Source organism: Neocloeon triangulifer, unplaced genomic scaffold (assembly GCF_031216515.1).
Source record: "Neocloeon triangulifer isolate White Clay Creek 2 clone unplaced genomic scaffold, ASM3121651v1 ptg000001l, whole genome shotgun sequence".
NCBI lineage: Eukaryota > Metazoa > Arthropoda > Insecta > Ephemeroptera > Baetidae > Neocloeon > Neocloeon triangulifer.
This window is the reverse complement of record NW_026775544.1, coordinates 7,968,151-7,987,096: the sequence shown is the minus strand read 5'-3', so window position 1 is coordinate 7,987,096 and position 18,946 is coordinate 7,968,151. Positions and strand designations below refer to the sequence as shown.

General features: G+C 38.1%; 8 protein-coding genes across 9 annotated transcripts in view; 5 read left to right on the top strand and 3 right to left on the bottom strand.

Moving 5' to 3' along the window:
* Positions 1-1,293, top strand: part of LOC132205515 (hemicentin-1-like) — a 210,292-nt gene extending 208,999 nt beyond the window's left edge. For both annotated transcript variants that reach the window (XM_059634617.1, XM_059634610.1), the window contains exon 14: positions 94-1,293. In XM_059634617.1, coding sequence (XP_059490600.1) covers positions 94-345 — 252 coding nt within the window. In that variant the 3' untranslated portion in view covers positions 346-1,293. The remainder of the gene's footprint in view (positions 1-93) is intronic.
* Positions 1,294-1,311: 18 nt separating this feature from the next.
* Positions 1,312-2,633, bottom strand: LOC132205546 (protein dpy-30 homolog). Its single transcript, XM_059634654.1, has 4 exons — positions 2,515-2,633; positions 2,086-2,177; positions 1,861-2,024; positions 1,312-1,725 (listed from the first exon to the last, which is right to left on the bottom strand). The coding sequence occupies exons 1-4, from the start codon at positions 2,528-2,530 to the stop codon at positions 1,647-1,649; spliced, it is 351 nt and encodes a 116-aa protein (XP_059490637.1). The 5' UTR covers positions 2,531-2,633; the 3' UTR covers positions 1,312-1,646.
* A 364-nt stretch (positions 2,634-2,997) lies between these two features.
* On the top strand, positions 2,998-7,204 carry LOC132205530 (integrin beta-PS-like). The gene is made up of 13 exons (XM_059634629.1): positions 2,998-3,223; positions 3,338-3,444; positions 3,808-4,009; positions 4,338-4,457; positions 4,513-4,883; positions 4,936-5,064; positions 5,248-5,388; positions 5,469-5,660; positions 5,719-5,876; positions 6,008-6,388; positions 6,437-6,609; positions 6,670-6,788; positions 6,842-7,204. The coding sequence occupies exons 1-13, from the start codon at positions 3,148-3,150 to the stop codon at positions 7,136-7,138; spliced, it is 2,466 nt and encodes an 821-aa protein (XP_059490612.1). The 5' UTR covers positions 2,998-3,147; the 3' UTR covers positions 7,139-7,204.
* LOC132205539 (26S proteasome non-ATPase regulatory subunit 10-like) lies at positions 7,192-8,802 on the bottom strand. The gene is made up of 3 exons (XM_059634642.1): positions 8,650-8,802; positions 8,483-8,550; positions 7,192-8,425 (listed from the first exon to the last, which is right to left on the bottom strand). Exons 2-3 carry the CDS (start codon positions 8,510-8,512, stop codon positions 7,295-7,297), a joined length of 1,161 nt encoding a protein of 386 aa, XP_059490625.1. The 5' UTR covers positions 8,513-8,550; positions 8,650-8,802; the 3' UTR covers positions 7,192-7,294.
* Positions 8,803-8,886: 84 nt separating this feature from the next.
* Positions 8,887-11,777, top strand: LOC132205335 (splicing factor 3B subunit 2). The gene is made up of 9 exons (XM_059634328.1): positions 8,887-9,039; positions 9,322-9,737; positions 9,792-9,972; positions 10,028-10,237; positions 10,299-10,501; positions 10,557-10,911; positions 10,967-11,229; positions 11,288-11,594; positions 11,654-11,777. Exons 1-9 carry the CDS (start codon positions 9,022-9,024, stop codon positions 11,720-11,722), a joined length of 2,022 nt encoding a protein of 673 aa, XP_059490311.1. The 5' UTR covers positions 8,887-9,021; the 3' UTR covers positions 11,723-11,777.
* A 125-nt stretch (positions 11,778-11,902) lies between these two features.
* LOC132196048 (electron transfer flavoprotein subunit beta) lies at positions 11,903-15,342 on the top strand. The gene is made up of 7 exons (XM_059618437.1): positions 11,903-12,039; positions 12,319-12,477; positions 12,531-12,689; positions 12,770-12,850; positions 12,909-13,049; positions 13,103-13,274; positions 15,195-15,342. The coding sequence occupies exons 1-6, from the start codon at positions 11,989-11,991 to the stop codon at positions 13,271-13,273; spliced, it is 762 nt and encodes a 253-aa protein (XP_059474420.1). The 5' UTR covers positions 11,903-11,988; the 3' UTR covers position 13,274; positions 15,195-15,342.
* On the bottom strand, positions 13,286-16,504 carry LOC132196040 (ecdysteroid-phosphate phosphatase). Its single transcript, XM_059618425.1, has 11 exons — positions 16,389-16,504; positions 15,842-16,082; positions 15,589-15,787; positions 15,363-15,532; positions 14,966-15,104; positions 14,846-14,915; positions 14,597-14,789; positions 14,421-14,544; positions 14,153-14,368; positions 13,848-14,096; positions 13,286-13,793 (listed from the first exon to the last, which is right to left on the bottom strand). Exons 1-11 carry the CDS (start codon positions 16,493-16,495, stop codon positions 13,552-13,554), a joined length of 1,950 nt encoding a protein of 649 aa, XP_059474408.1. The 5' UTR covers positions 16,496-16,504; the 3' UTR covers positions 13,286-13,551.
* Positions 16,505-16,724: 220 nt separating this feature from the next.
* The window catches only part of LOC132197558 (DNA-directed RNA polymerases I, II, and III subunit RPABC3), a 45,922-nt gene continuing 43,700 nt past the window's right edge, over positions 16,725-18,946 (top strand). Inside the window, exon 1 of the mRNA XM_059620906.1 lies at positions 16,725-16,823. Coding sequence (XP_059476889.1) covers positions 16,751-16,823 — 73 coding nt within the window. The 5' untranslated portion in view covers positions 16,725-16,750. The remainder of the gene's footprint in view (positions 16,824-18,946) is intronic.

Here is an 18,946-nt window from a genome sequence, read left to right as displayed (position 1 = left end):
ACGAGCCCGACCTCGTCTAAAATCTTGCCACGAACACCTTTTTAAAACTTTGTTCTAAAATTTTTTTTCAAATTTCTTTTCATATTTTTGCAGAATCCAATAGTGGAGATTCAGCAAACAGGGTACTCGCAGTGCACACTGCCACGGCCTCATCACAGTCCATGGGGTGGTCCCCCTGGCCCTTCAGTGCAATTGGGTCCTCCGATGGTGCAGTACGGGTCCAGGTATGCACCGCCTCCGGTGGTTCCGCAGCTGTCGAAAGCTGAGTTGGCGGCGGTGCCGAGCCAGTTCGAGGACGACCTGAGTGAGGCGCCCTTGGTGACCAAACGAGAGAGCACTGTGTGAAATTGGAAGAAACATTGCCGTCGATGCTCTCAATAAACTGCTCAATAGCCCATTGGGGTGCCGAAGTGAATGGACAATTGGGCTCTGCCTGGGCCAGAATTTGGACACTTTGCTTGCCCCTGGAAAGCTCATTTGTTTGGCCAAAATTATTTACTGTCTTTTGTTGTTGACTATTTGTGCGTGAAGCAAAATCATTTATGAAGATCATTTTTGTAACATTTAATTCCAATTTGTTAATTTTTAAACCATTCTCAAAGTTTATCTGTCACTGTTGCATTCTGGTCTTTGTTCCTCTCAAGACGCAACTGAAAAAATGAGAGTCAAACAATCTGATACAGAAAAGCAGCATGGCATTTTTTTATTTCCTGCAATTTTATGATCTCAATTTTTAAGACTGGCTGTGCCATTGTTGATCCAAGAAGTGGTACTATCTATAATTCTTGTTGCTAATAGTGGAGGTTTAACTCGAAAAGTTGAACCGACTAATTTATGAATCGGATATTTAGAATTGATTGAGGATCAAGGAAGGACAGAATGCGGGGAGCATTTACTGATTGAAAATAACTTCCCATGAAAGTGAAAAACAAAAAATCTTTATATCTGAATGTTAGGGAAATATGAGGCAATTTTTGTAACCCCAAAGAAACCTCAATGTTACATCATCACTGTTCATCTAAATGAATTTTCAACATCCCACTTGTGGAGGATTTCAGACACCCCTTTCCAAGGATTTCTTTTTGCTGCGTTGATTGACCATTCCCCCATCTTATAAACTGTGGTTCCGAAAAAGGAGCCGAGTTAAAAAAAAAAGAACAATCCTCTATCCACTTGCATGTACAAGTAAAATTACAATTAAAGGATTTTCAACATTTTGTGTATAAAAACGAGAAACAATGTTGTTTTTTAATAAAAATATGAGAAGAACAATAACAATGGGCTTAATTAATAAATAAAACCAATTCGCTAGTTAATCATTGCAAAATTTGTATTTTCCATGGTACATAAACCCAAATATTAACAACTACCATGGCCAGACAACACTTGAACATGTTGATAAGTTAACAGACAAATTTTAGTTCCACGTCCTTTTTTCCATACAAAAATATTCAATGCATTGTTATGTGGCGTTTTGGAAAGTAATACGAATTTAATATCATGCGATTTATGTTTAACAAATAGAGTGCAATTCAAATTTTAAGAAAAATGGTACATTAGAAAGATGCCATAAAATGGTGTAAGACTCTTTGTGAATTAAAAGAAAATGCATGTTGTGTTAAATAAAAGTTGCCAATTAAAAAGCTTCACAGCTGGTTACTGGGATCAAAAGTTGCCTTATTTTTTACAAGGTAATTGGCCAGGTAAGTGATTGGATCTGGCGGCCTGGAAAAATAAATATTTTTAGCACTCACTCCAATCTCAAAAATTAGCCACAAAGAAAATTACATTCTACTTTGAGGCTAATAATTATTGTAACTATGTAATTTGTTAAAAATAGCTGAAACAAAAATTGCCTACCTCTCTTTGGCAAGGGTTGAGAGTGCCTGCAGTAAAATAGGCACAACTGTCTGGTCAAGGTACTGTCTGGTTGGCAAAGACTGCAAATCTACACCAGGCTTCTTCCTCGGAGGTTCCCCGCTTGTTTCGTCCATCGCAGCTGCCAAATCAGGAGCTTTTGCCAACTGAAAATAAAAAAAAGTTATGAATTCTTCCAAAACAAATATAATTTAATTAATAACGAACCAAGTCCGGCACGGACTCATCTTGCCCTCCATTGTTGTCTGATGAAAGGGCGGCATCCGAAGACTCCTCAGGTTGTTTTTCGGGAGCAACACCTAAGGAACACCAAAATAATTTTTAAATGAACTAGAAACTGCGAAGAAAAATTCAGTTCAGAGAGAATCAAATTAAGAAAAGCGTTATATAATGCATTGCGTGTACGAAGATTTCATACAATTAAGGTAAAAATATAAATAATGAATTCATAACGACTTCGATGACAATCATCAGACCGCGGGTACTAACTTTTTCATTTCAATTATAAAGAACACTGGGGGTAATTTACAAATCTTCCATGTGCTAATCAAACAAATGTATTCGTACTTTATCAATTTGTTTTGCGTTTCGTTGTGAAAACAGGGAAATTCGAGGGATAAAAGAGAAAAATCTTACCGTCTACAGAAGCCATCGTACCTCGACCAAAACAAACTTAACGCTTGAGACGCCCTCCTCCCTGTGACTGTTTGAGGAACTAATAATGCTCCCTGTAGTTGTGCAAAACTCCACTAGGACTGATATTACTTGATAATAGAGCTGAATTGAGGTTTATAGCGGTTAATACCACTGTTTGATTTGCTTAATATATAATTATTTTACAAACCATTATCCTGTGAAGTCTTAAAATAATAAAAAATTGTTTATACCTAATTTAACGATACTAAACAAAGGAAAATTAATTTTAGATGCGGCTTTTTTGTAAATAATTTAAAAATGAAAGCATAATATTTTGGATATTTGAATAAAAATTAAAATTTTCAATTTTAAGGATTATTTAATTTTTCTACGAACAAAATAAATTTAATTATTAGTTACAGTGCTCTCTTTCCGTCCGTCAAACGCGCCAAACTGTTATCACTCAACGCAAACGAGGCGCGGTCGTAATCCAGCGAGATAATAAAGAGGTGCATCGATCCTGTTCCTGAGTCAAACAAAAATCTCACATTGAATTTGACGTCTCGCCTCACATCATCGAGATTCAATTCTTGTGTAGATCTAAAAAATGTGAATTTTATACCAAGCTAAAACATGCGTCTTGTGAGAAAATTCCATTTCTTTCGAATTGCGTTGGTGATATTTAGCATAAGTGGAGTTTTATCTCAAGGTGAGACTAATTTTTATTTGCTCTTTTGTGCTTGTAATCGATAAGATATAATCGGCAAAGAAGTTTTAAACGAAATTTCTTTCCAATTTATCATTTTAACATAAAATTGTGTAGAAGTTGCCCAAACTGCTGTTGAAGAATCGGATGACCGCTGTATCGGTGAGACCAGTTGCTCTTCATGCATTAGCGGAGGACCCCATTGCTCGTGGTGCAAACAATTGGTAGGGAAAAGTAATCACTATTTATTTTTACTTGAAATTAATTACATGCCAAAATTAAATGTAATTTCACTCTTGAATTAAATCAAAGAGTTTTGAAGCACTTTTAACTTGAAAAATAATGCAGTTTTATCACTTTTATCTGACGAAAAAGTTTCGAAGGGTCGTTTCAGTAAATATTAGGTTTGCGTCCCGCTCACCGCACCTTAATAAACACTCGTAGCTCTTATCTTTAATATTTGCCATCGTCTCTCTTTTGGTTGGAAACGAAGATACACATTTGGGGGAAATATGTAGTGCACACGTGCACATGACGCTTTATATAAATCGCCACGTAGTTCTAAAGTTTTATTGAATCGCTTTCAGGACTTCAAAGAACCAAGATGTGACCGCGTAGAAGTTTTGAAGCAGCATGGCTGCCCGACTGAGGAGATTTACTACCGAGGAAAATCTGGTTACCAGGTTAAAAGCGATGCGAAATTCAGCGATTACCTGAACAACGATTTGAGAGACCAAATTAAAGCAGTGCAAGTCCGGCCTCAAATGGCCGACTTGCAAATCAGAGCAGGTAAATTTTTCAAATTTTTTAATCAATTTATTAATTTTATTCTTAACAAATTAAGACATATATGAATTTAACAAAATAAATGTCAAGTAACGGCAGCACCTCTGGCAAACAAGTCGCTAAAACGCCAAGCCCCAAAGAGAGGTCTGCGCAGAGATCACTCAATCACAAAGAAAAATAATTATAACGATAATAAGTCACTAAAATTGCTGCTGCCACACAAAATTTTTGCACAAGGGTGGGAATTGTTGTGCAGAATTATAAAAATAAAAAAATTAAAATTGAAAATTCACAATTTATTCTGTGTTTAAAATTTTTCTTTAAATTTTAGGAGACGCTGTAACAATTCCGTTGAGCTTTAGGGCTGCCAGAAATTATCCCCTTGACGTTTATTACCTTATGGACTTAACTTACAGTATGAGCGACGATAAAGAAACGCTAGCTGGGCTTGGTAAATATTAATATTTTTTTTTAAATTAGTAATTTTTTTAACTTGGATGTAAAAGGCGGTGATTTGGCAAACGCAATGAAAAATATGACACGCAATTTCCGTCTCGGTTTCGGTTCGTTTGTGGACAAACCTCTGATGCCTTTTGTCAACCCCGCGCGCATGGAAAATCCGTGCAGCGCCGAGCGGGTTACTTGCAGTCCCGCTTATGGTTTCCATCACCACCTGACCCTGTCAAAGGATACGAAAAAATTCACCGACAGGGTACGGAATGCGACGGTGTCCGGAAACCTGGACAACGCGGAAGGTGGCCTGGATGCGCTTATGCAGGTTTTGGCGTGCAAAAACGACATTGGCTGGGCGACCGACTCCAGAAAAATCGTGATTTTGGCTTCAGACGGTATTTTGCATTTCGCAGGAGACGGAAAAGTACTTTTTTTTAGATTTTTTTTAATCTTTTTATTTTAACCCATTTTATCAGTTAGCTGGCGCCGTTCGCAATAATGACGTGGCCTGTCACTTGGACCCCAAAACTGGACTGTACTTGAAATCAAATGAACTTGATTACCCTTCTCTTGGACAAATTGATTCCTTGCTGCTAAAAAATAAAGTAGTAGCTGCTTTTTAAAATTCAGGCAAATTAATTAAAAATAAAAAACGTGATGAAAAAAACGTTCGCCGTTGTGATCCAAATGAACGCAATATACTCTCTCTTTCTGAAATAATTGTTATATTATTATTATTTTTTTTTTAAATAATTTCAGGAAGTTTCTCTAATACTAATTTTCTTCAGGTGAGCGTAATTTTTGCTGTGACAAAAGATAGACTGGAGCACTACATTAGATTAAACGAAGTCCTCCTTGGTGCAAATTACGTGGCTACTCTGGAAGAGGATTCGTCTAATATTATCCAATTGGTTCGCCAGGGCTTTAAAGTTAGTTAATTAGCAAAAAAAAAAAAAAAAAAAATAAATAACAAATCGAGAAAATATACTTACAATGTTATTAATTTTAGGATATTGTTTCGTCAGTTAGTTTTTCGGACAATGCTAAAGATTTTCTTAAAATTGAATACGAATCGACGTGCAATTCGGCCGATGGACAAATTTTGAGCACCAAGTCATGTGAACACGTGGAGGAAGGCATGGAATACAAATTCTATTTAACTTTCAATTTAGAAAAGTGTCCCAGCGATCCTCAGGATTGGGTAAATAAAATGTGAAATAAAAATTATTAAATTATTAACGGAAAATTTATATTCACAGAAGCAAAAAGTGAAAATTGAAGAAAGAGGTTTAGTGTCTGGATTGGAAGTAAACGTGGAGCTTCTGTGCGGCTGCGATTGTGAGCAGGAAAAGAATAGTTTGACTTGTGGTGGGCACGGCGACTTGAACTGCGGGACTTGTGCATGTCACGATGGATGGTAATTTATTCAAGAATTAATTATTATTTAATTTGATTGTTTTTTAATCGAAATTTTTTTCTTTCTAAATTTAAAAAATATTTGTGAATTAAAAAAAATAGTATAGATTTTAAATATACCTCAAATTGTAGGTACGGCCCTTCGTGCAGCTGCTCGGAACGAAACGCCACGTCCATCGCCGAACTGGACGCTGGCTGCCTGTCCGCCGACGATGCCCTTCAGGGCGTTGACCTTTGCTGGGGTCGAGGCGACTGCCTGTGTGGGCAGTGCGAGTGCAACGGGGCCGCCTATGGTCGCTACTGTGAGTGCGACGACACGCTCTGCGGCGACTGTGGTCCCCACGGAAGGTGCGTCTGCAGCCGCTGTCAGTGCGACCCTGGATGGGAAGGTCGGACCTGCTCGTGTTCCTCTGCGCAGGAGACTTGCATCGCGCCCGGAGACACCAAGCCCTGCAACGGTGAGGGCAAGTGCGAGTGCGGCAAATGCGTTTGCAATATTGTTGATGGCTCCAGGTAATTGATCAATGTATTAACTAAATATTATTAAAGTTCTTTTTATAGGCGAACGGGGTTATTTTGTGAAAAATGCGACACTTGCAAGGGTCTGTGCTCCTTGTACAGACCTTGTGTCCACTGCAAGGTTTTTGGAGAAGAATGTCCGGAGGATGAGACTGTAAACCCGTGTTTCACAAATTCCAGTTCCTCGTACTTGGACATTGTGAGGATTTTAAAATGTAAGTTGGTCTAAATTAAATAAATTAAATACTATAAAAAAAAAATTATGAAATTTCCAGTGTCTGAGGACTTAGAGGAGGAACTTTGCAAATTTGAGGATGAAAATGGCTGCATTTTCCAATTCAGCTATCACTTGGACAAAAATAGGAAAGTCAGACTGAAAGTACTTGATTCAAAAGTAAGTAAATTTTAAACTTTTCAAAATAATTATACTTTTACTTTTTTTAATAGGCATGTACGCCAAAACCGAATGCAGCCGCTATTGCTTTGGGGATCATTGTGGTTGCAGTTTTCCTGATTGGCCTGTTTATTCTGCTTGTTTGGCGCTCAATAGTGGCAGCGAAAGACAGATACGACTATTTAAAATTTGTGGAAGCTACACAAAAGTCTAATTTGAGTGGTATGAACCCAATTTACAAGCCGGCCACAAGGACATACTATGTGCCTCAAGGCTTTGAAGAGCCTCAAGAGCCGTCAACGCCGGCAGTGGTAACTCCAACCTCACCCTCTATGAAGAAAAACTTTTAATTCAAAATCAAAATTGGAGTAATATTTAATAAAAGATCAAAATTATTAAAAAAAGTTTTAATCAGTTGAGAATTTAAAAAAAAAAAATGACTTTTCGGGCCACATAAATACTCATCTATTTTTCTTTGCGTTTAATGGGAAATGTATGACCAATAATTACAAACTAAAGTCGCCGTACACAGGCCGGTCTAAAAGTTCCCAGCCTCTCAGAAACGCAATCACCCTTCTGGGCAGTTTGGGAAGCAAATGCAGATTTTTAAAGTAATTTTGGCCCATGCTCCGAACCAAAGTGAGTCGGCACAAACTAGTGAGCGACAGAGGAGCTGACATTAGGTGTCGCAGGTACTCGGTTATCCGGAAGAAGATGTCTTCTCGTGGTCGTTGAGAAAGCCATCCAATATCTCGTAAGCGGCGCTCCTTGTTCCACACAATTCGATTACTTCGAACTTGAAGGGGCGTCAAGCCAAGTCTGTTTTTCTCCCAGAAATTTGCTCCGAACTGATGCAGAAGATCAGCAATTTTTTTCTCCTCTTCGAAACCTCGTTCTCCATCACAGCAAATGAAAAGATGTATCAACGAGAGACAGTCTTTCACTACAGGATTTGAACTAGAAGGCTTGGTCAAACGGGCGCTTTTGGCATCAACAGGGGCGCCATTCAGAAGCAAAAACTTCAGGACGTCCGCCTTTGCTTCTATTACCGCACTAGAGGCAGCGACGAAATGGGTAAAATTGTAGAAGTTTATGTCGTAACCATCAAAGTCGTTTACCACTGCGCCATAGTCCAACAAAATTTGAGCTGGTAGAATGCCATGTCGAAGAGCACATGTCACATAATACGACTTGTTGTATCGGACAGGGCAGCCCTTCGGAGGCTCATAGTTAGCGCTTATTCCAAAGTCCAGCAAGATCTTGACTACGTTGTAGTTGTGTTCCTCCCGTAGGGCGATTTCAAGCAAGTCCGTGTTATTGTCTGCAGGTAGAGTATAATCGGCTCCTGCATCCAGCAAGAACTCGACACAACGATAATGACCCAGCTGAACAGCCCATTGCAACGGAGTGAGCTCCCAAGCCGAGTCTCGTCGGTCGAGTGACAAACTGTCCTTGGCTAGAAATCTCTTCATGCGTTCAACATCCCTCGGCTTGTTGTCACAGCAATTTTTCGGGTGTAAAGAAACTGTGGTCTTGACAAAATCTGCATACGCATCATCGTCATCCATGCTGCCAAGGCTGCTGTCGTCTGAATCGGAATTCACGGTTTCCTCCATTTGGGTCGGACCAATAATGAGCTGTAAAGAGAATAAATTACAATATCTACGAAAATTTTACATCAATTTTATAAATACAACTGAAGCGCCTTTTTGATGTTGCCACATTATTTTGTGATCTCTCTTCTCTTGATCCCTCTTCCACACTACAAAATAAGAAATAATATTAACATTACGAAGTTGAGGTGCATTCATTTTGTTTTTATAATATTTTTTTTAATTTTGAATTGAATTAATGTAATTACCTTTTTTGATAAAAATATAACTACTGTCCAGCCAGTGTTGACCTATTGTGCAATTGTGCTATACGCGATATTAATTGACAATGGTTAAACATTAATAAAACTGAATCAAATGTTTGTTTTCATTTCTCGAATTCTCGATTCTCGTTCAGTTTAAAATTGCCGCCGCAATACACATTTGGCGCTGTTTGCCGCGTGCATGCCTTAATTGTGGTCACATCTTTTGCCACGAGAGGGAACCGGTTTCAATGTCGTGCCATGTTGGATTTTGAAATTTTGGTAAACAAGCTTTGACTTTGAGGCACCGCAACAAATAAAATAAATTCCCCAAAAGTTATCCAATTTTCTCAACGAGTACTGGCTCAGCTCCTGGAAATGGACCCCAATATTGAGGTTTGTTTATTTATCCTCGCATGTTTGACAGAAGAAGCTTCAATCAAAGCATAATAACCACAAAAATACAAAGAGCATGAACTCCATGAATCCTGCCGGCATTGTACATAAATCTGCAGTAATTTTTCTAAAAATAATTTTTTCTATAAAATATAGCAATCAATTAAAAATATGAATTATTTCATAAACCCACTTTTGATTTTCTTTGTACCGGTAAATTGATATTGATTTTTAAAACAGATTTTAGTGAACAGGATCTAATAAATGTTGGCTTATGTTTAGGATGGAGGTGATGACGGGGGGCAGCATTTGCAGCCGCTCATGTCCCTCAGGGTTGCACCACCCCCTGGCGGTCCAGAGGGCGCAGAGGACCAAGAGCAGATAAAACTTCCTCAAGCCCTGGAGATGGCTTTTGCCTTTAAGAACGAGAGGGCCAGAGTTCTAGGCCGCGGCGATGGAGACGTTCCCGAAGACGAACTCAACGCTGACCTGGATGACGAGGGCGCTGAAGATGAAAATGGCAATGCAGAGTACAATGCAGCTCGAGAGAAGCAACGGCTGAAAAATAAGAACAAGAAGAAGAAAAAGAAAAGGAAGCAGCAGAAAGCTGAAGAAGAAAATAAAGCGCCTGCCGAGGGTGAAAATAAAGAGAAGGAAAAGAAGGAGAATGGAAAAGATGATGTTGATGTTGAAGTCGAGTAAGATAACCTGAAATATATTTTAAGTATACCAAAATTATTATTTTGTTTTAGGTACATCCAAGAAACTCTGAAAATCAATGAATTGGACCCCATGTATCGGCAGTTTGCATCAATTTTTGAGACATTCCGAATTTCTGGCAAAGGCTCTGAGGAGATTATTCCTGCCGTTGCTCAACCTGTTCTGAAAAAAGTCCCAAAACCTGTTGAGGATGATGAAATGGAAGAGCTGGAGGTTTTTAAGAATGTTTTACTTATATGTCAATTAATAATAATAAAAATTTTTTTAGAGAAATAATGAGAGTGGGCAATCAAAGCTCTCTAAGAGGAAAATGAAGCAGCTCACCAGGTTGAGCGTTGCGGAGCTGAAGCAACTCGTGACAAGGCCTGACGTCGTAGAGATGCATGACGTAACTGCTAGAGACCCAAAGCTGCTAGTGCAGCTGAAGGCCCATCGAAACACAGTGCCAGTTCCAAGGCACTGGTGTTTCAAAAGGAAGGTCTGGTGGAATTATTTTATTCAAATGAAAGTTTTATTAATTGATATTTGTGCTCTTTTAGTATTTGCAAGGCAAGAGGGGTATCGAGAAGCCGCCATTCCGACTTCCAGATTTCATCAAAAAAACTGGCATCATGGAGATGAGAGAGGCGCTGCAAGAAAAGGAAGACTCGAAAACGCTTAAGGCCAAGATGAGAGAACGTGTTCGACCGAAGATGGGAAAAATCGATATTGATTATCAGAAGCTCCACGACGCCTTCTTCAAGTAACACATTCACATTTTTTATTAACCTATTAATACAAGATTTGTATAAATGTAGATGGCAAACTAAACCACGCATGTCCATACATGGCGATCTCTACTATGAGGGCAAAGAATTTGAGACGAGGCTAAAGGAAAAGAAACCTGGAGATTTGTCTGAAGATTTGCGTACTGCCCTCGGAATGCCAGTTGGCCACAATGCGCACAAAGTACCTCCGCCATGGTTGATTGCCATGCAACGTTACGGACCTCCACCTTCGTATCCTAGTTTAAAAATCCCTGGCCTGAACGCACCTATTCCTGATGGATGTGCTTTTGGTTACCATGCTGGAGGTTGGGGCAAACCCCCTGTGGATGAAACTGGAAGACCTCTCTATGGAGATGTCTTTGGAACTCAGTCATCTGATTACGCTGTAGGTTTTTCGTCCTAAAATTGAGATTAAAATTAATGTATTTTTATTCTTATAGCATGCTGCTGCTGAGGAAGAAGTTGATCACACTTTGTGGGGAGAGCTGGAGTCAGAGTCAGAAAGTGAAAGTGAAGAAGAGGAAGAAGAAGGAGAGGGAGAGGAGGGTGTGGGCGTAGAGGGTGTAGCAGTTGACGAGACGGGGCTTGTCACACCTGCCGAAGGCCTCATTACTCCTTCAGGTCTTTCGTCTGTACCTGCAGGCCTCGAAACACCTGAAATTATTGAGCTGCGAAAGAAGAAGATTGAAAGTGAAATGGAGAGGTAAATAATTTCTAGATATCTTTTTCATGCAATTTATTGACTTTATATTTACTTCCAGTGGCGAAGGTCCATCTTTGTACACCGTTTTACAAGAAAAGCGAGTGGACAGACTTGGTGCATCAATGATGGCCTCAACTCATGTGTACGACGTAGGCAGCGCAGTCTCGCAAGGAGGTCCACCTCTCACATCTCGCAGAGGCGCCACTGGAGAAGGAATGGTTGAGTTGGCGCTTGATCCTTCCGAGTTGGACCTGGACACAGATGCAATGGCCCTGAGATACGAGCAGACATTAAGAGAACAACAGTCTCAGCTGCAGAAAGAGGATCTTTCAGACATGGTGGTAGATCATGTTGCAAGACAAAAGGTGATTTGTTTGTTTATTTGTATTAAATTTGTATTTTTAAAAAATTAAAATATTTTCAGAACAAAAGAAGGAGACAACAGGGACAAGACAACAAGCAAGCAAAAAAATACAAAGAATTCAAATTTTAGTGTGTGTCTTTTTTCAATTTTTTTTATTAATAAAAAAATTGTTTTGTCAGCGTAATAGTTTTGTTATTATTTATTGAATGCCGTAAAATTAAAATATGAAACTTAAAAATGCAAACTGGTATAATATAATTATATATTTCCTTGTGAAATATAAAAAGTATAAAGTTGGTAGCGATGACTTCTGCCCCTCCGGCCCCTCCTTTCTATTCAGCCGTCTCAACTCCAGCTGGCATCCTTCATCCTTGTTAAATTTTCAGGCAACGAAAATGGCTCGTGTTTTGGTCGGTGTGAAAAGAGTCATCGATTATGCCGTCAAGGTAATTACTAATGGCTTTAGACACTTTAAATTTATGCATTTTAGACTGTAATAAAAACTTAAATAAATTCATGCCCCGATATGTATTAAATTAAAAAAGGAATGAGCCCAAATCACTGTCCTCCTTTGTTTTCTAATCATTTTGCCGCATAGTGCAAGGGTCATTCTTATTATTTTTGTTAATCTCTCATAATTGTTATATACTGGAAAAAATAATTAAATTGCCTAAAAAACGTTTGCATCTCTTATACTGAAAATCAAACTAATTAAAACATTTCAGATCAGGGTCAAGCCTGACAAGTCAGGTGTAGTCACGGAGGGCGTCAAGCACTCGATGAATCCCTTCGATGAAATTGCTGTCGAAGAGGCTGTGCGCATGAAAGAGAAGAAGTTGGCAGCCGAAATTATTGCAGTGTCCTGTGGACCAGCCCAGTCCCAGGTACATAATCATGTTTGACCTTTCATATTTTCTATCTCCATTGTTAAAAATAGGAAACTTTGAGAACGGCACTTGCTATGGGAGTTGATAAGGCTATTCATGTCGAAGTCACGGGAAAAGATTTGGAGACTCTTCAGCCTATTCATATCTCTAAGATTCTTGCCAAGCTTGCTCAGGATGAAAAGGCTGACCTTGTCATTGTTGGAAAGCAGGTAATGATTTTGAAGAAAAAAAAAATTAATATGGGTAAATGTTTAAAGAGTTATTATGTAATAACAATTGCACATTATAGGCCATCGATGATGATTGCAATCAAACTGCTCAAATGACGGCTGCTCTTTTAGATTGGCCTCAAGGAACTTTTGCTTCAAAGGTATATTATTAATTATTTTATTTCATTTTTAAACATAGATATTGGAATATTTTACTAGATTGAGCAAAGTGACGGCAGCTTGACTATTGTCCGTGAAATTGATGGTGGACTAGAGACTGTGAAGGTTAAGACACCTGCCGTTATCAGCGCAGATTTGCGTCTCAATGAGCCACGCTATGCTACTCTTCCAAATATTATGGTGAAATTGTTAATAAAATTTTTACTCTCAAAAAATAATCATTTCACCTAAAGAAAGCTAAAAAGAAGCCTCTGAAGAAAGTGACACCAAAGGATTTGGGCGTCGAAATCAAGTCCCACTATGACGTAGTCAGCGTCGAGGACCCTCCTGTCCGCCAAGCTGGTTCTGTCCTTCCCGATGTTGACTCGCTTGTTGCAAAGTTGAAGGAAGGTGGATTTGTTTAAGGTACAAATACTATTTTTTTGAACATTAAATAGTTGATTTTTATTATTTTTATTTTAACAATTATGTAATAGTTGATATAATAATTACGATATAAGCGGATAAATAAAATAATTCAAGTATAGCTCTGCAATACTTTTTAAGTAACAGAAACATCATAAGAGAAAAAAAGCTACAATTATCTAAAAGGCTAGCCTTTCGTTACCCGATTCATTCTGTTTGGTTTGGTTCTGTGGTATCTATATTTGGTTGCCCTTAAAACAGGGTTTTCATTTTTTAACTATTTGCTCTGCATTATTCGCCAGTCAAATCTTATGTTACTTGAATGTGTGACTGGGGGGAATGGTGTGTCTTTCAGTCGCCATTGGTTGTCGTCCTCTTGCTCCAATAGAGCTGTGCTACAGTATGGGATTTTCTGTATTAGTCCTCTCATTTCCTGACTTGTCAGTGGGGAGCCTCCTAAGATTTGTCTTGTGCATGTATCCAAAGTTGCTGCATGGCCAACAAGAAGCACATTGCCACCTATAGAAAGATTTTTATTGTTTCCTTTTACTCGAACAAAATCAATGTTAATACCCATATCTGCTGTGTTCTTGATCACATTTTGAGTAAGGTAGAAACTTCTGATGTAAAATTGCTCACAACTCTCTCTATTCTCTGAGAGCTCTTCAAAAGAAACAATGGGTTTGTAGTTTGGGTTGATACGGAAGCCTGCTTCCGTCAGTTCTTTGTAGGTAAGCCATTCGGGCATTGTCTCGGGGTACCAACCAAGCCACTCAAATAGGCCAGGTTCGACGTTGATTTTTAAAGATGTTTTTCCTAGTCCTGCAATAATGGGTTTATTAATCAGGTGTTGCTTAATTTATTTTAACCTAACAAACCATCTAGAATTCCTGTGCAAGTCTGAATACACCGGAGGGAAGGCGAGCAAAAGACATGGTGAATCTCAACATTTGCCTCTTTCATGGCTTCACCAACTAATGCAGCTTGCAGTTCGCCCACTCTAGTCAGAGGACAGTCTTTGGAAAAGCTTTGAGGTCCACCTTGTCTTTTAGGAACACTCAGAGGCATATTCAAGTCCTTCCTCAGGTAGCAGCCTGAAACGAAGTTGCTGCTTAAGGCTGTTTCTTGTGTTAAGATTTCGCAAACCATCGTCGTCAAAGCAATAAGGAATCCAGGTACCAAATGTGAAGTCTACTCTCTCCCCATGTCTAGAAATATATATCTGTCGGGGACCTGTATCCAATGGACATCCATTCTCCGTGTTGTTGTTCTGTTTAAAAGATTATTGAAAATGTGACCGGCAAAAAAGGGAATGAGCTTACAACTGCAGCTGGCTTGCCATTAACGTCTACATTTTCATATAAATTTTTCTCTAGTTTGAGTGCTTCGATTCTCTTGTCTAATTCGTTTAATTCATTGAGCGAAGTATCATTGTTCTTAGGGTTCAGTCTTTTAGGCATAGAAATGTCCATCTCAGAATCAACCAACTCCTTAGAGTCGTACAATGCTATAGACCTGAAAATCAAATCACTCTATGCTGGAATCAAAATTCTAAAGGTTCAATTTTTTACCTGTGTAACGTCCAAGCATCCGATTCAGCTGTTCTCTCCGTGTAGTTCAATGGCAAGAACCCACTGCAACCTGATTTTTTTTTACTTAGATTAGGCGTTACATACAAACAATTATATTACCTGTCAGCCAAGAAACACCTTCGACCCAACCGTCAGTTGTTGTTGCTATATTTTCACTACTCAAGTAAATGTAGTCACCTATCCGTAATTCCAATTCATCCGGTTCTCTGGGTATATGTGAATAGAGAACTTTGTGTACCTGTCAAGTACAAATAATAAAAATAACCGTGTTAATCTCATTATCTTCCAATGAAATAAATTTTAATAAAATCTCAATTTTCTGTTACAGAATCATCTTGCGAAATTTTCTTTCGAAGACGTTCATACAAGAATTATTTTTGTAAACAGAAAAAATGTTGCTCTATCTACAGTTGTAATAGAAAAATTTCAGTGCCATTGCTTTGAAATAAAATAATTTGCTGTTCCTTAAACTAAAATTGGTTTTAATCAATCATACCTGGTGACCAGCAATTCTGGGGTCTCTAGAATAGAGTCGAAGTTCCCAACAGGCTGGCAAAGTGGGCGTCAGGTCTTCTACTAACTCTTGAAGCCCGTTAAATTGAGTTGATTGAAATTGGTATGCAAGTGTTAAGTGAAGGGACTTGACGTGTGGCTCCACAAACACAGCTGAAGAGGTTGCATAACAATGAAGGTTTAATAAATTAATTAAATTCACAACTAACCTGTACTGGAAACTTCTTGGACAAATTGCATAGCCAGTCGCTTCAACTTATTGGCTGCTTCCTCAGCAACAAAAAAGCCCATGAAGTTTTGTGATGTGTAGGACTCGAGCTTCATTTTATTGCCAATTTGGAGCATAGGATGTTGAGCAACCAAGTCTCTGAGGATTTGAACTACCTCAGGCGCACTTTCATCGTGAACCTTTAATAAAACTTTAAAATAAATAAATTATCATCAATTATCATTAAGCTGAACCTTAAAGAACGAAACTAGAGTAATGTGTGGCATGAAATTGTGGGCTCCGTTCCAGCCACACTCGAGGAGCGATTTTTCCCAGAAAGCCTCGAGCTCTTCCAAGAGTGGACCAGTTGGGCACAGATACAGGATGTACTCTCTGGGGTTGATGTCATCAAGCAGGGAATCATTCACGTGGGCCAGCAACCAGTCAGAGGCTAACTGAACACCACGATTGCCTGTAGCTGCTAGAGCCTTTTCGCTAAAATTGATTTATAAAAATTATTAGTTTAGTGTTGGTATACACACGTAATTAAATAAATTTGAAATTTTACGAAATAAAAATAAAGTGAATACCATAGCAAAATTGCTGTAAGAAATGAAACTAAAAGTTTACAAATTTTCTTTTCTAAAATATTTTGGGTATTTTATTGTGTTTGTTTTGATTGTTATGGATACATACACATATGCATAACAAGGGTGGGTAAACGGAACTTTAAATTCAGAAATTAACCTTAGAAAAGACAGACAACACCGGTTTAAGAAAAAATATTGAATAAACACTCACGCTCTATTTTTGGGAAACCCCATTTGCAAAAGAATTTGCAACGGGGAGAGGTTAGTTTTCATTATTTTTGTTGGGGTTGCATTTTTGCGAGGTGGCAAGGCTGCCATGCTTGATCTCCCAACCCTACTGCAAGTGTCAAAGAACAAACTGTTTCAAAATACTAGAAATCTTAAAGGATAAACTTAATTATCTAAATCACCTACAAATATATTTAAATAATTATAAATATTATACTTAAATTAAATTTATGACTTAATTTCCATTATTAAAAATTTCTAGAGATTTTTATTTTGAATTTTACTTTGAAACATGGAATTAGGAGCGCGCGATCAGTTGGAAATATTTGAAAGTTGCGCGTCAACATGGCGGGGATTTTGTTCGAGGATATTTTTAATGTGAAGGACATCGACCCAGATGGCAAGAAATTCGACCGTGGTGAGTTCAATTTTTTAGCAGAGACATTTAAGAAGTATTTTCCAACAAACCTGTAAAATTTTTGTCCAGCATCGATCACCGGATCTCTTCAAAACCAAAAATTTAACTCACGTGCAAATCAGCTGATCAATCAAAACATTTCGATTTTTTGCCTTTGTGCGGCTAAATTTCAATATTTTACCGATTAAAACATCTTGATTTGCGCGGAAATCAATTCGAAAGTACTCCAGTGTTTAAAAAAAATATATTTAGATGAATTTTCGTGCTATTTGATTTGTATGAAGGGTTATATTTGCAAATCTGAAAATAATTTTTGCTGCGATATCAATATTTTATGTATTCTAAACTATGCTGCATGGATATACCTATACCTTCTAAAATATAAAATATAAGGCTCTCCAAATGGAATTTATTGTGTATGATATGAAATTTTGTTAAAAATTGAATCAACAAAATTACATTTTTTGCTGGTTAGAACTTTCAATGAAAATGTTTTGCGTACTTACTTTCCAACGCCGATTGAAAGCTGATTTAGAAATTTTAATTGAGATGCAATAAATAATAATTCATAATTTTAAATTTGAAACGAATAAAATTTAAAAGTAAAAATTGTTTCGTAACATTAAAAAATGTAAGGACTTCAGAGCAGCTCATTACTAGTCTAAATTATTTTGATGAGGTTAACTGATACTAACAAATAAAATTCATTCATTTATCGATTAAATGAGGAGTGAGCACTAATTCAGCAACCCTTTTAATCGAGACCACAAAGTCATAATCCTACGCTATCTTATTTGAAAAGGGACGCAGTATTGCAATAATAAAATCAAAAATGAAAGAAGAAAGAGCTATAAAAATGATATTATAAAAATCCGACTTCGTTTGGTATTTCCTCATTCGCATTGCTGCAAAATTAATTTTATTATGAAAAATAGATAATGATTGAATTTCTTGTTGTGGCAACTCTTCTGTGAGCATTTTAATGGTAAAACAAATATTTGGCAAAGTCGGCAGAGCTTAAACAGCTTTCGCGACAGTAATTTTTGCCAGCAGCAGATATGGAAAGGCCGTAAGGATGTAATATGATGCAAAAACAAGCATTTCCTTGGCCCAGAGTGTTTTTACCATCGCTAATGGCTGTGAGAGAACGAAAGCCACAAAACACCAAAGCCTCTGCAGTGTTTTTCTGTCGCAGCGACCGCAGATTCGGTCCGGCTGCCGAAATCTGTCGCCCGCGGCAAGAGACACAAGTGAATTAAATTTATTTGTCATCGGCAAATTTATTCGAGCTGCATCGATTTGCGCTGTGCAATCAATTAAAGGCGGTCCCGAGTGATTAATCGGCGGCGGTTTTGGGAAAAGAAAGCGCGGCGGCGTCCGGCAGCGGCGCAGTTTGTTGGTTCTTGCTGCGGGCAATCAATGCGACATGCGTTGCGGGTTGCAGCACCGACCGACTCGCCCTTTGCCGCAGTACGACTGTTGAGAGAGCGGGCGATGTCAGCCAGCCAGCCAGCCAACCAACCACCGCTGGCAGCATAAATTCCGCTCCATTGTCTGGCTCCTGCGACAGTTTTTAATGACGATTCAAACGTCGCCAGTGGAAGCAAACGAAAGAAGGAAGCTGAAAAGTAGACTAAAAAGAAGTCGCACCCCCAGATCAATATTCTGTTTTTAGCCCAAGTCAAGGGCTCGCCCGACGCAACACTTTCTTTACTTTTAATTTTTTGTGCCTTGCTTTGTTTTGCCAAACGTCGGGTCATTCACCAGAAAACAAAACATTTTTATTAAGCCAAACCTATTTTAAATAAAGGTTATTTCCTTTGATTTTAATATAAAAATACTTATTTTTTTATGGGTTTCTTTCATAAATACAAATGTAAACTAAATCAACTAACCTTTTAATTGGGTCCCATAATTTTTCAAGTTATTTCTTGGGATTATTTTTAAGAGTCTTACGGAGTTAACTCCTCTCTTGTAAAATGTGAGAATAAGAAATTTTACAACTCGTTTTGCTTCTTACAGGGAAATTTTGCTGGAAACAAAACTCCCGTCCTAGAATTTTTGAAAAATAACTTAAAACTTTTTATCGTCTTAATTACACATCAGGACAGATAAAGACTTTA

Bases quoted from the DNA above. Each gene is read 5' to 3' on its own strand.
- LOC132205539 (XM_059634642.1), bottom strand. From the start codon at position 8,512: ATGTGGCAACATCAAAAAGGCGCTTCAGTT. The intron at 8,426-8,482 runs GTATTTATAAAA...TTCTCTTTACAG, and splicing joins ATCAAAAAGGCGCTTCAGTT to CTCATTATTGGTCCGACCCA.
- LOC132196048 (XM_059618437.1), top strand. From the start codon at position 11,989: ATGGCTCGTGTTTTGGTCGGTGTGAAAAGAGTCATCGATTATGCCGTC. The intron at 12,040-12,318 runs GTAATTACTAAT...AAAACATTTCAG, and splicing joins TCATCGATTATGCCGTCAAG to ATCAGGGTCAAGCCTGACAA. The intron at 12,690-12,769 runs GTAATGATTTTG...TGCACATTATAG, and splicing joins TTGTCATTGTTGGAAAGCAG to GCCATCGATGATGATTGCAA.
- LOC132205335 (XM_059634328.1), top strand. The intron at 10,502-10,556 runs GTAACACATTCA...GTATAAATGTAG, and splicing joins CTCCACGACGCCTTCTTCAA to ATGGCAAACTAAACCACGCA. The intron at 10,912-10,966 runs GTAGGTTTTTCG...TTATTCTTATAG, and splicing joins CTCAGTCATCTGATTACGCT to CATGCTGCTGCTGAGGAAGA.
- LOC132196040 (XM_059618425.1), bottom strand. From the start codon at position 16,495: ATGGCAGCCTTGCCACCTCGCAAAAATGCAACCCCAACAAAAATAATG. The intron at 15,788-15,841 runs GTTCAGCTTAAT...GTTTTATTAAAG, and splicing joins CTCTAGTTTCGTTCTTTAAG to GTTCACGATGAAAGTGCGCC. The intron at 14,097-14,152 runs GTTTGTTAGGTT...CCATTATTGCAG, and splicing joins TTGCACAGGAATTCTAGATG to GACTAGGAAAAACATCTTTA.
- LOC132205530 (XM_059634629.1), top strand. From the start codon at position 3,148: ATGCGTCTTGTGAGAAAATTCCATTTCTTTCGAATTGCGTTGGTGATA. The intron at 4,884-4,935 runs GTACTTTTTTTT...CCATTTTATCAG, and splicing joins ATTTCGCAGGAGACGGAAAA to TTAGCTGGCGCCGTTCGCAA. The intron at 5,389-5,468 runs GTTAGTTAATTA...TATTAATTTTAG, and splicing joins TGGTTCGCCAGGGCTTTAAA to GATATTGTTTCGTCAGTTAG.
- LOC132205546 (XM_059634654.1), bottom strand. The intron at 2,025-2,085 runs GTTCGTTATTAA...TTTTATTTTCAG, and splicing joins ATGAGTCCGTGCCGGACTTG to TTGGCAAAAGCTCCTGATTT. The intron at 1,726-1,860 runs GTAGGCAATTTT...TTATTTTTCCAG, and splicing joins TCAACCCTTGCCAAAGAGAG to GCCGCCAGATCCAATCACTT.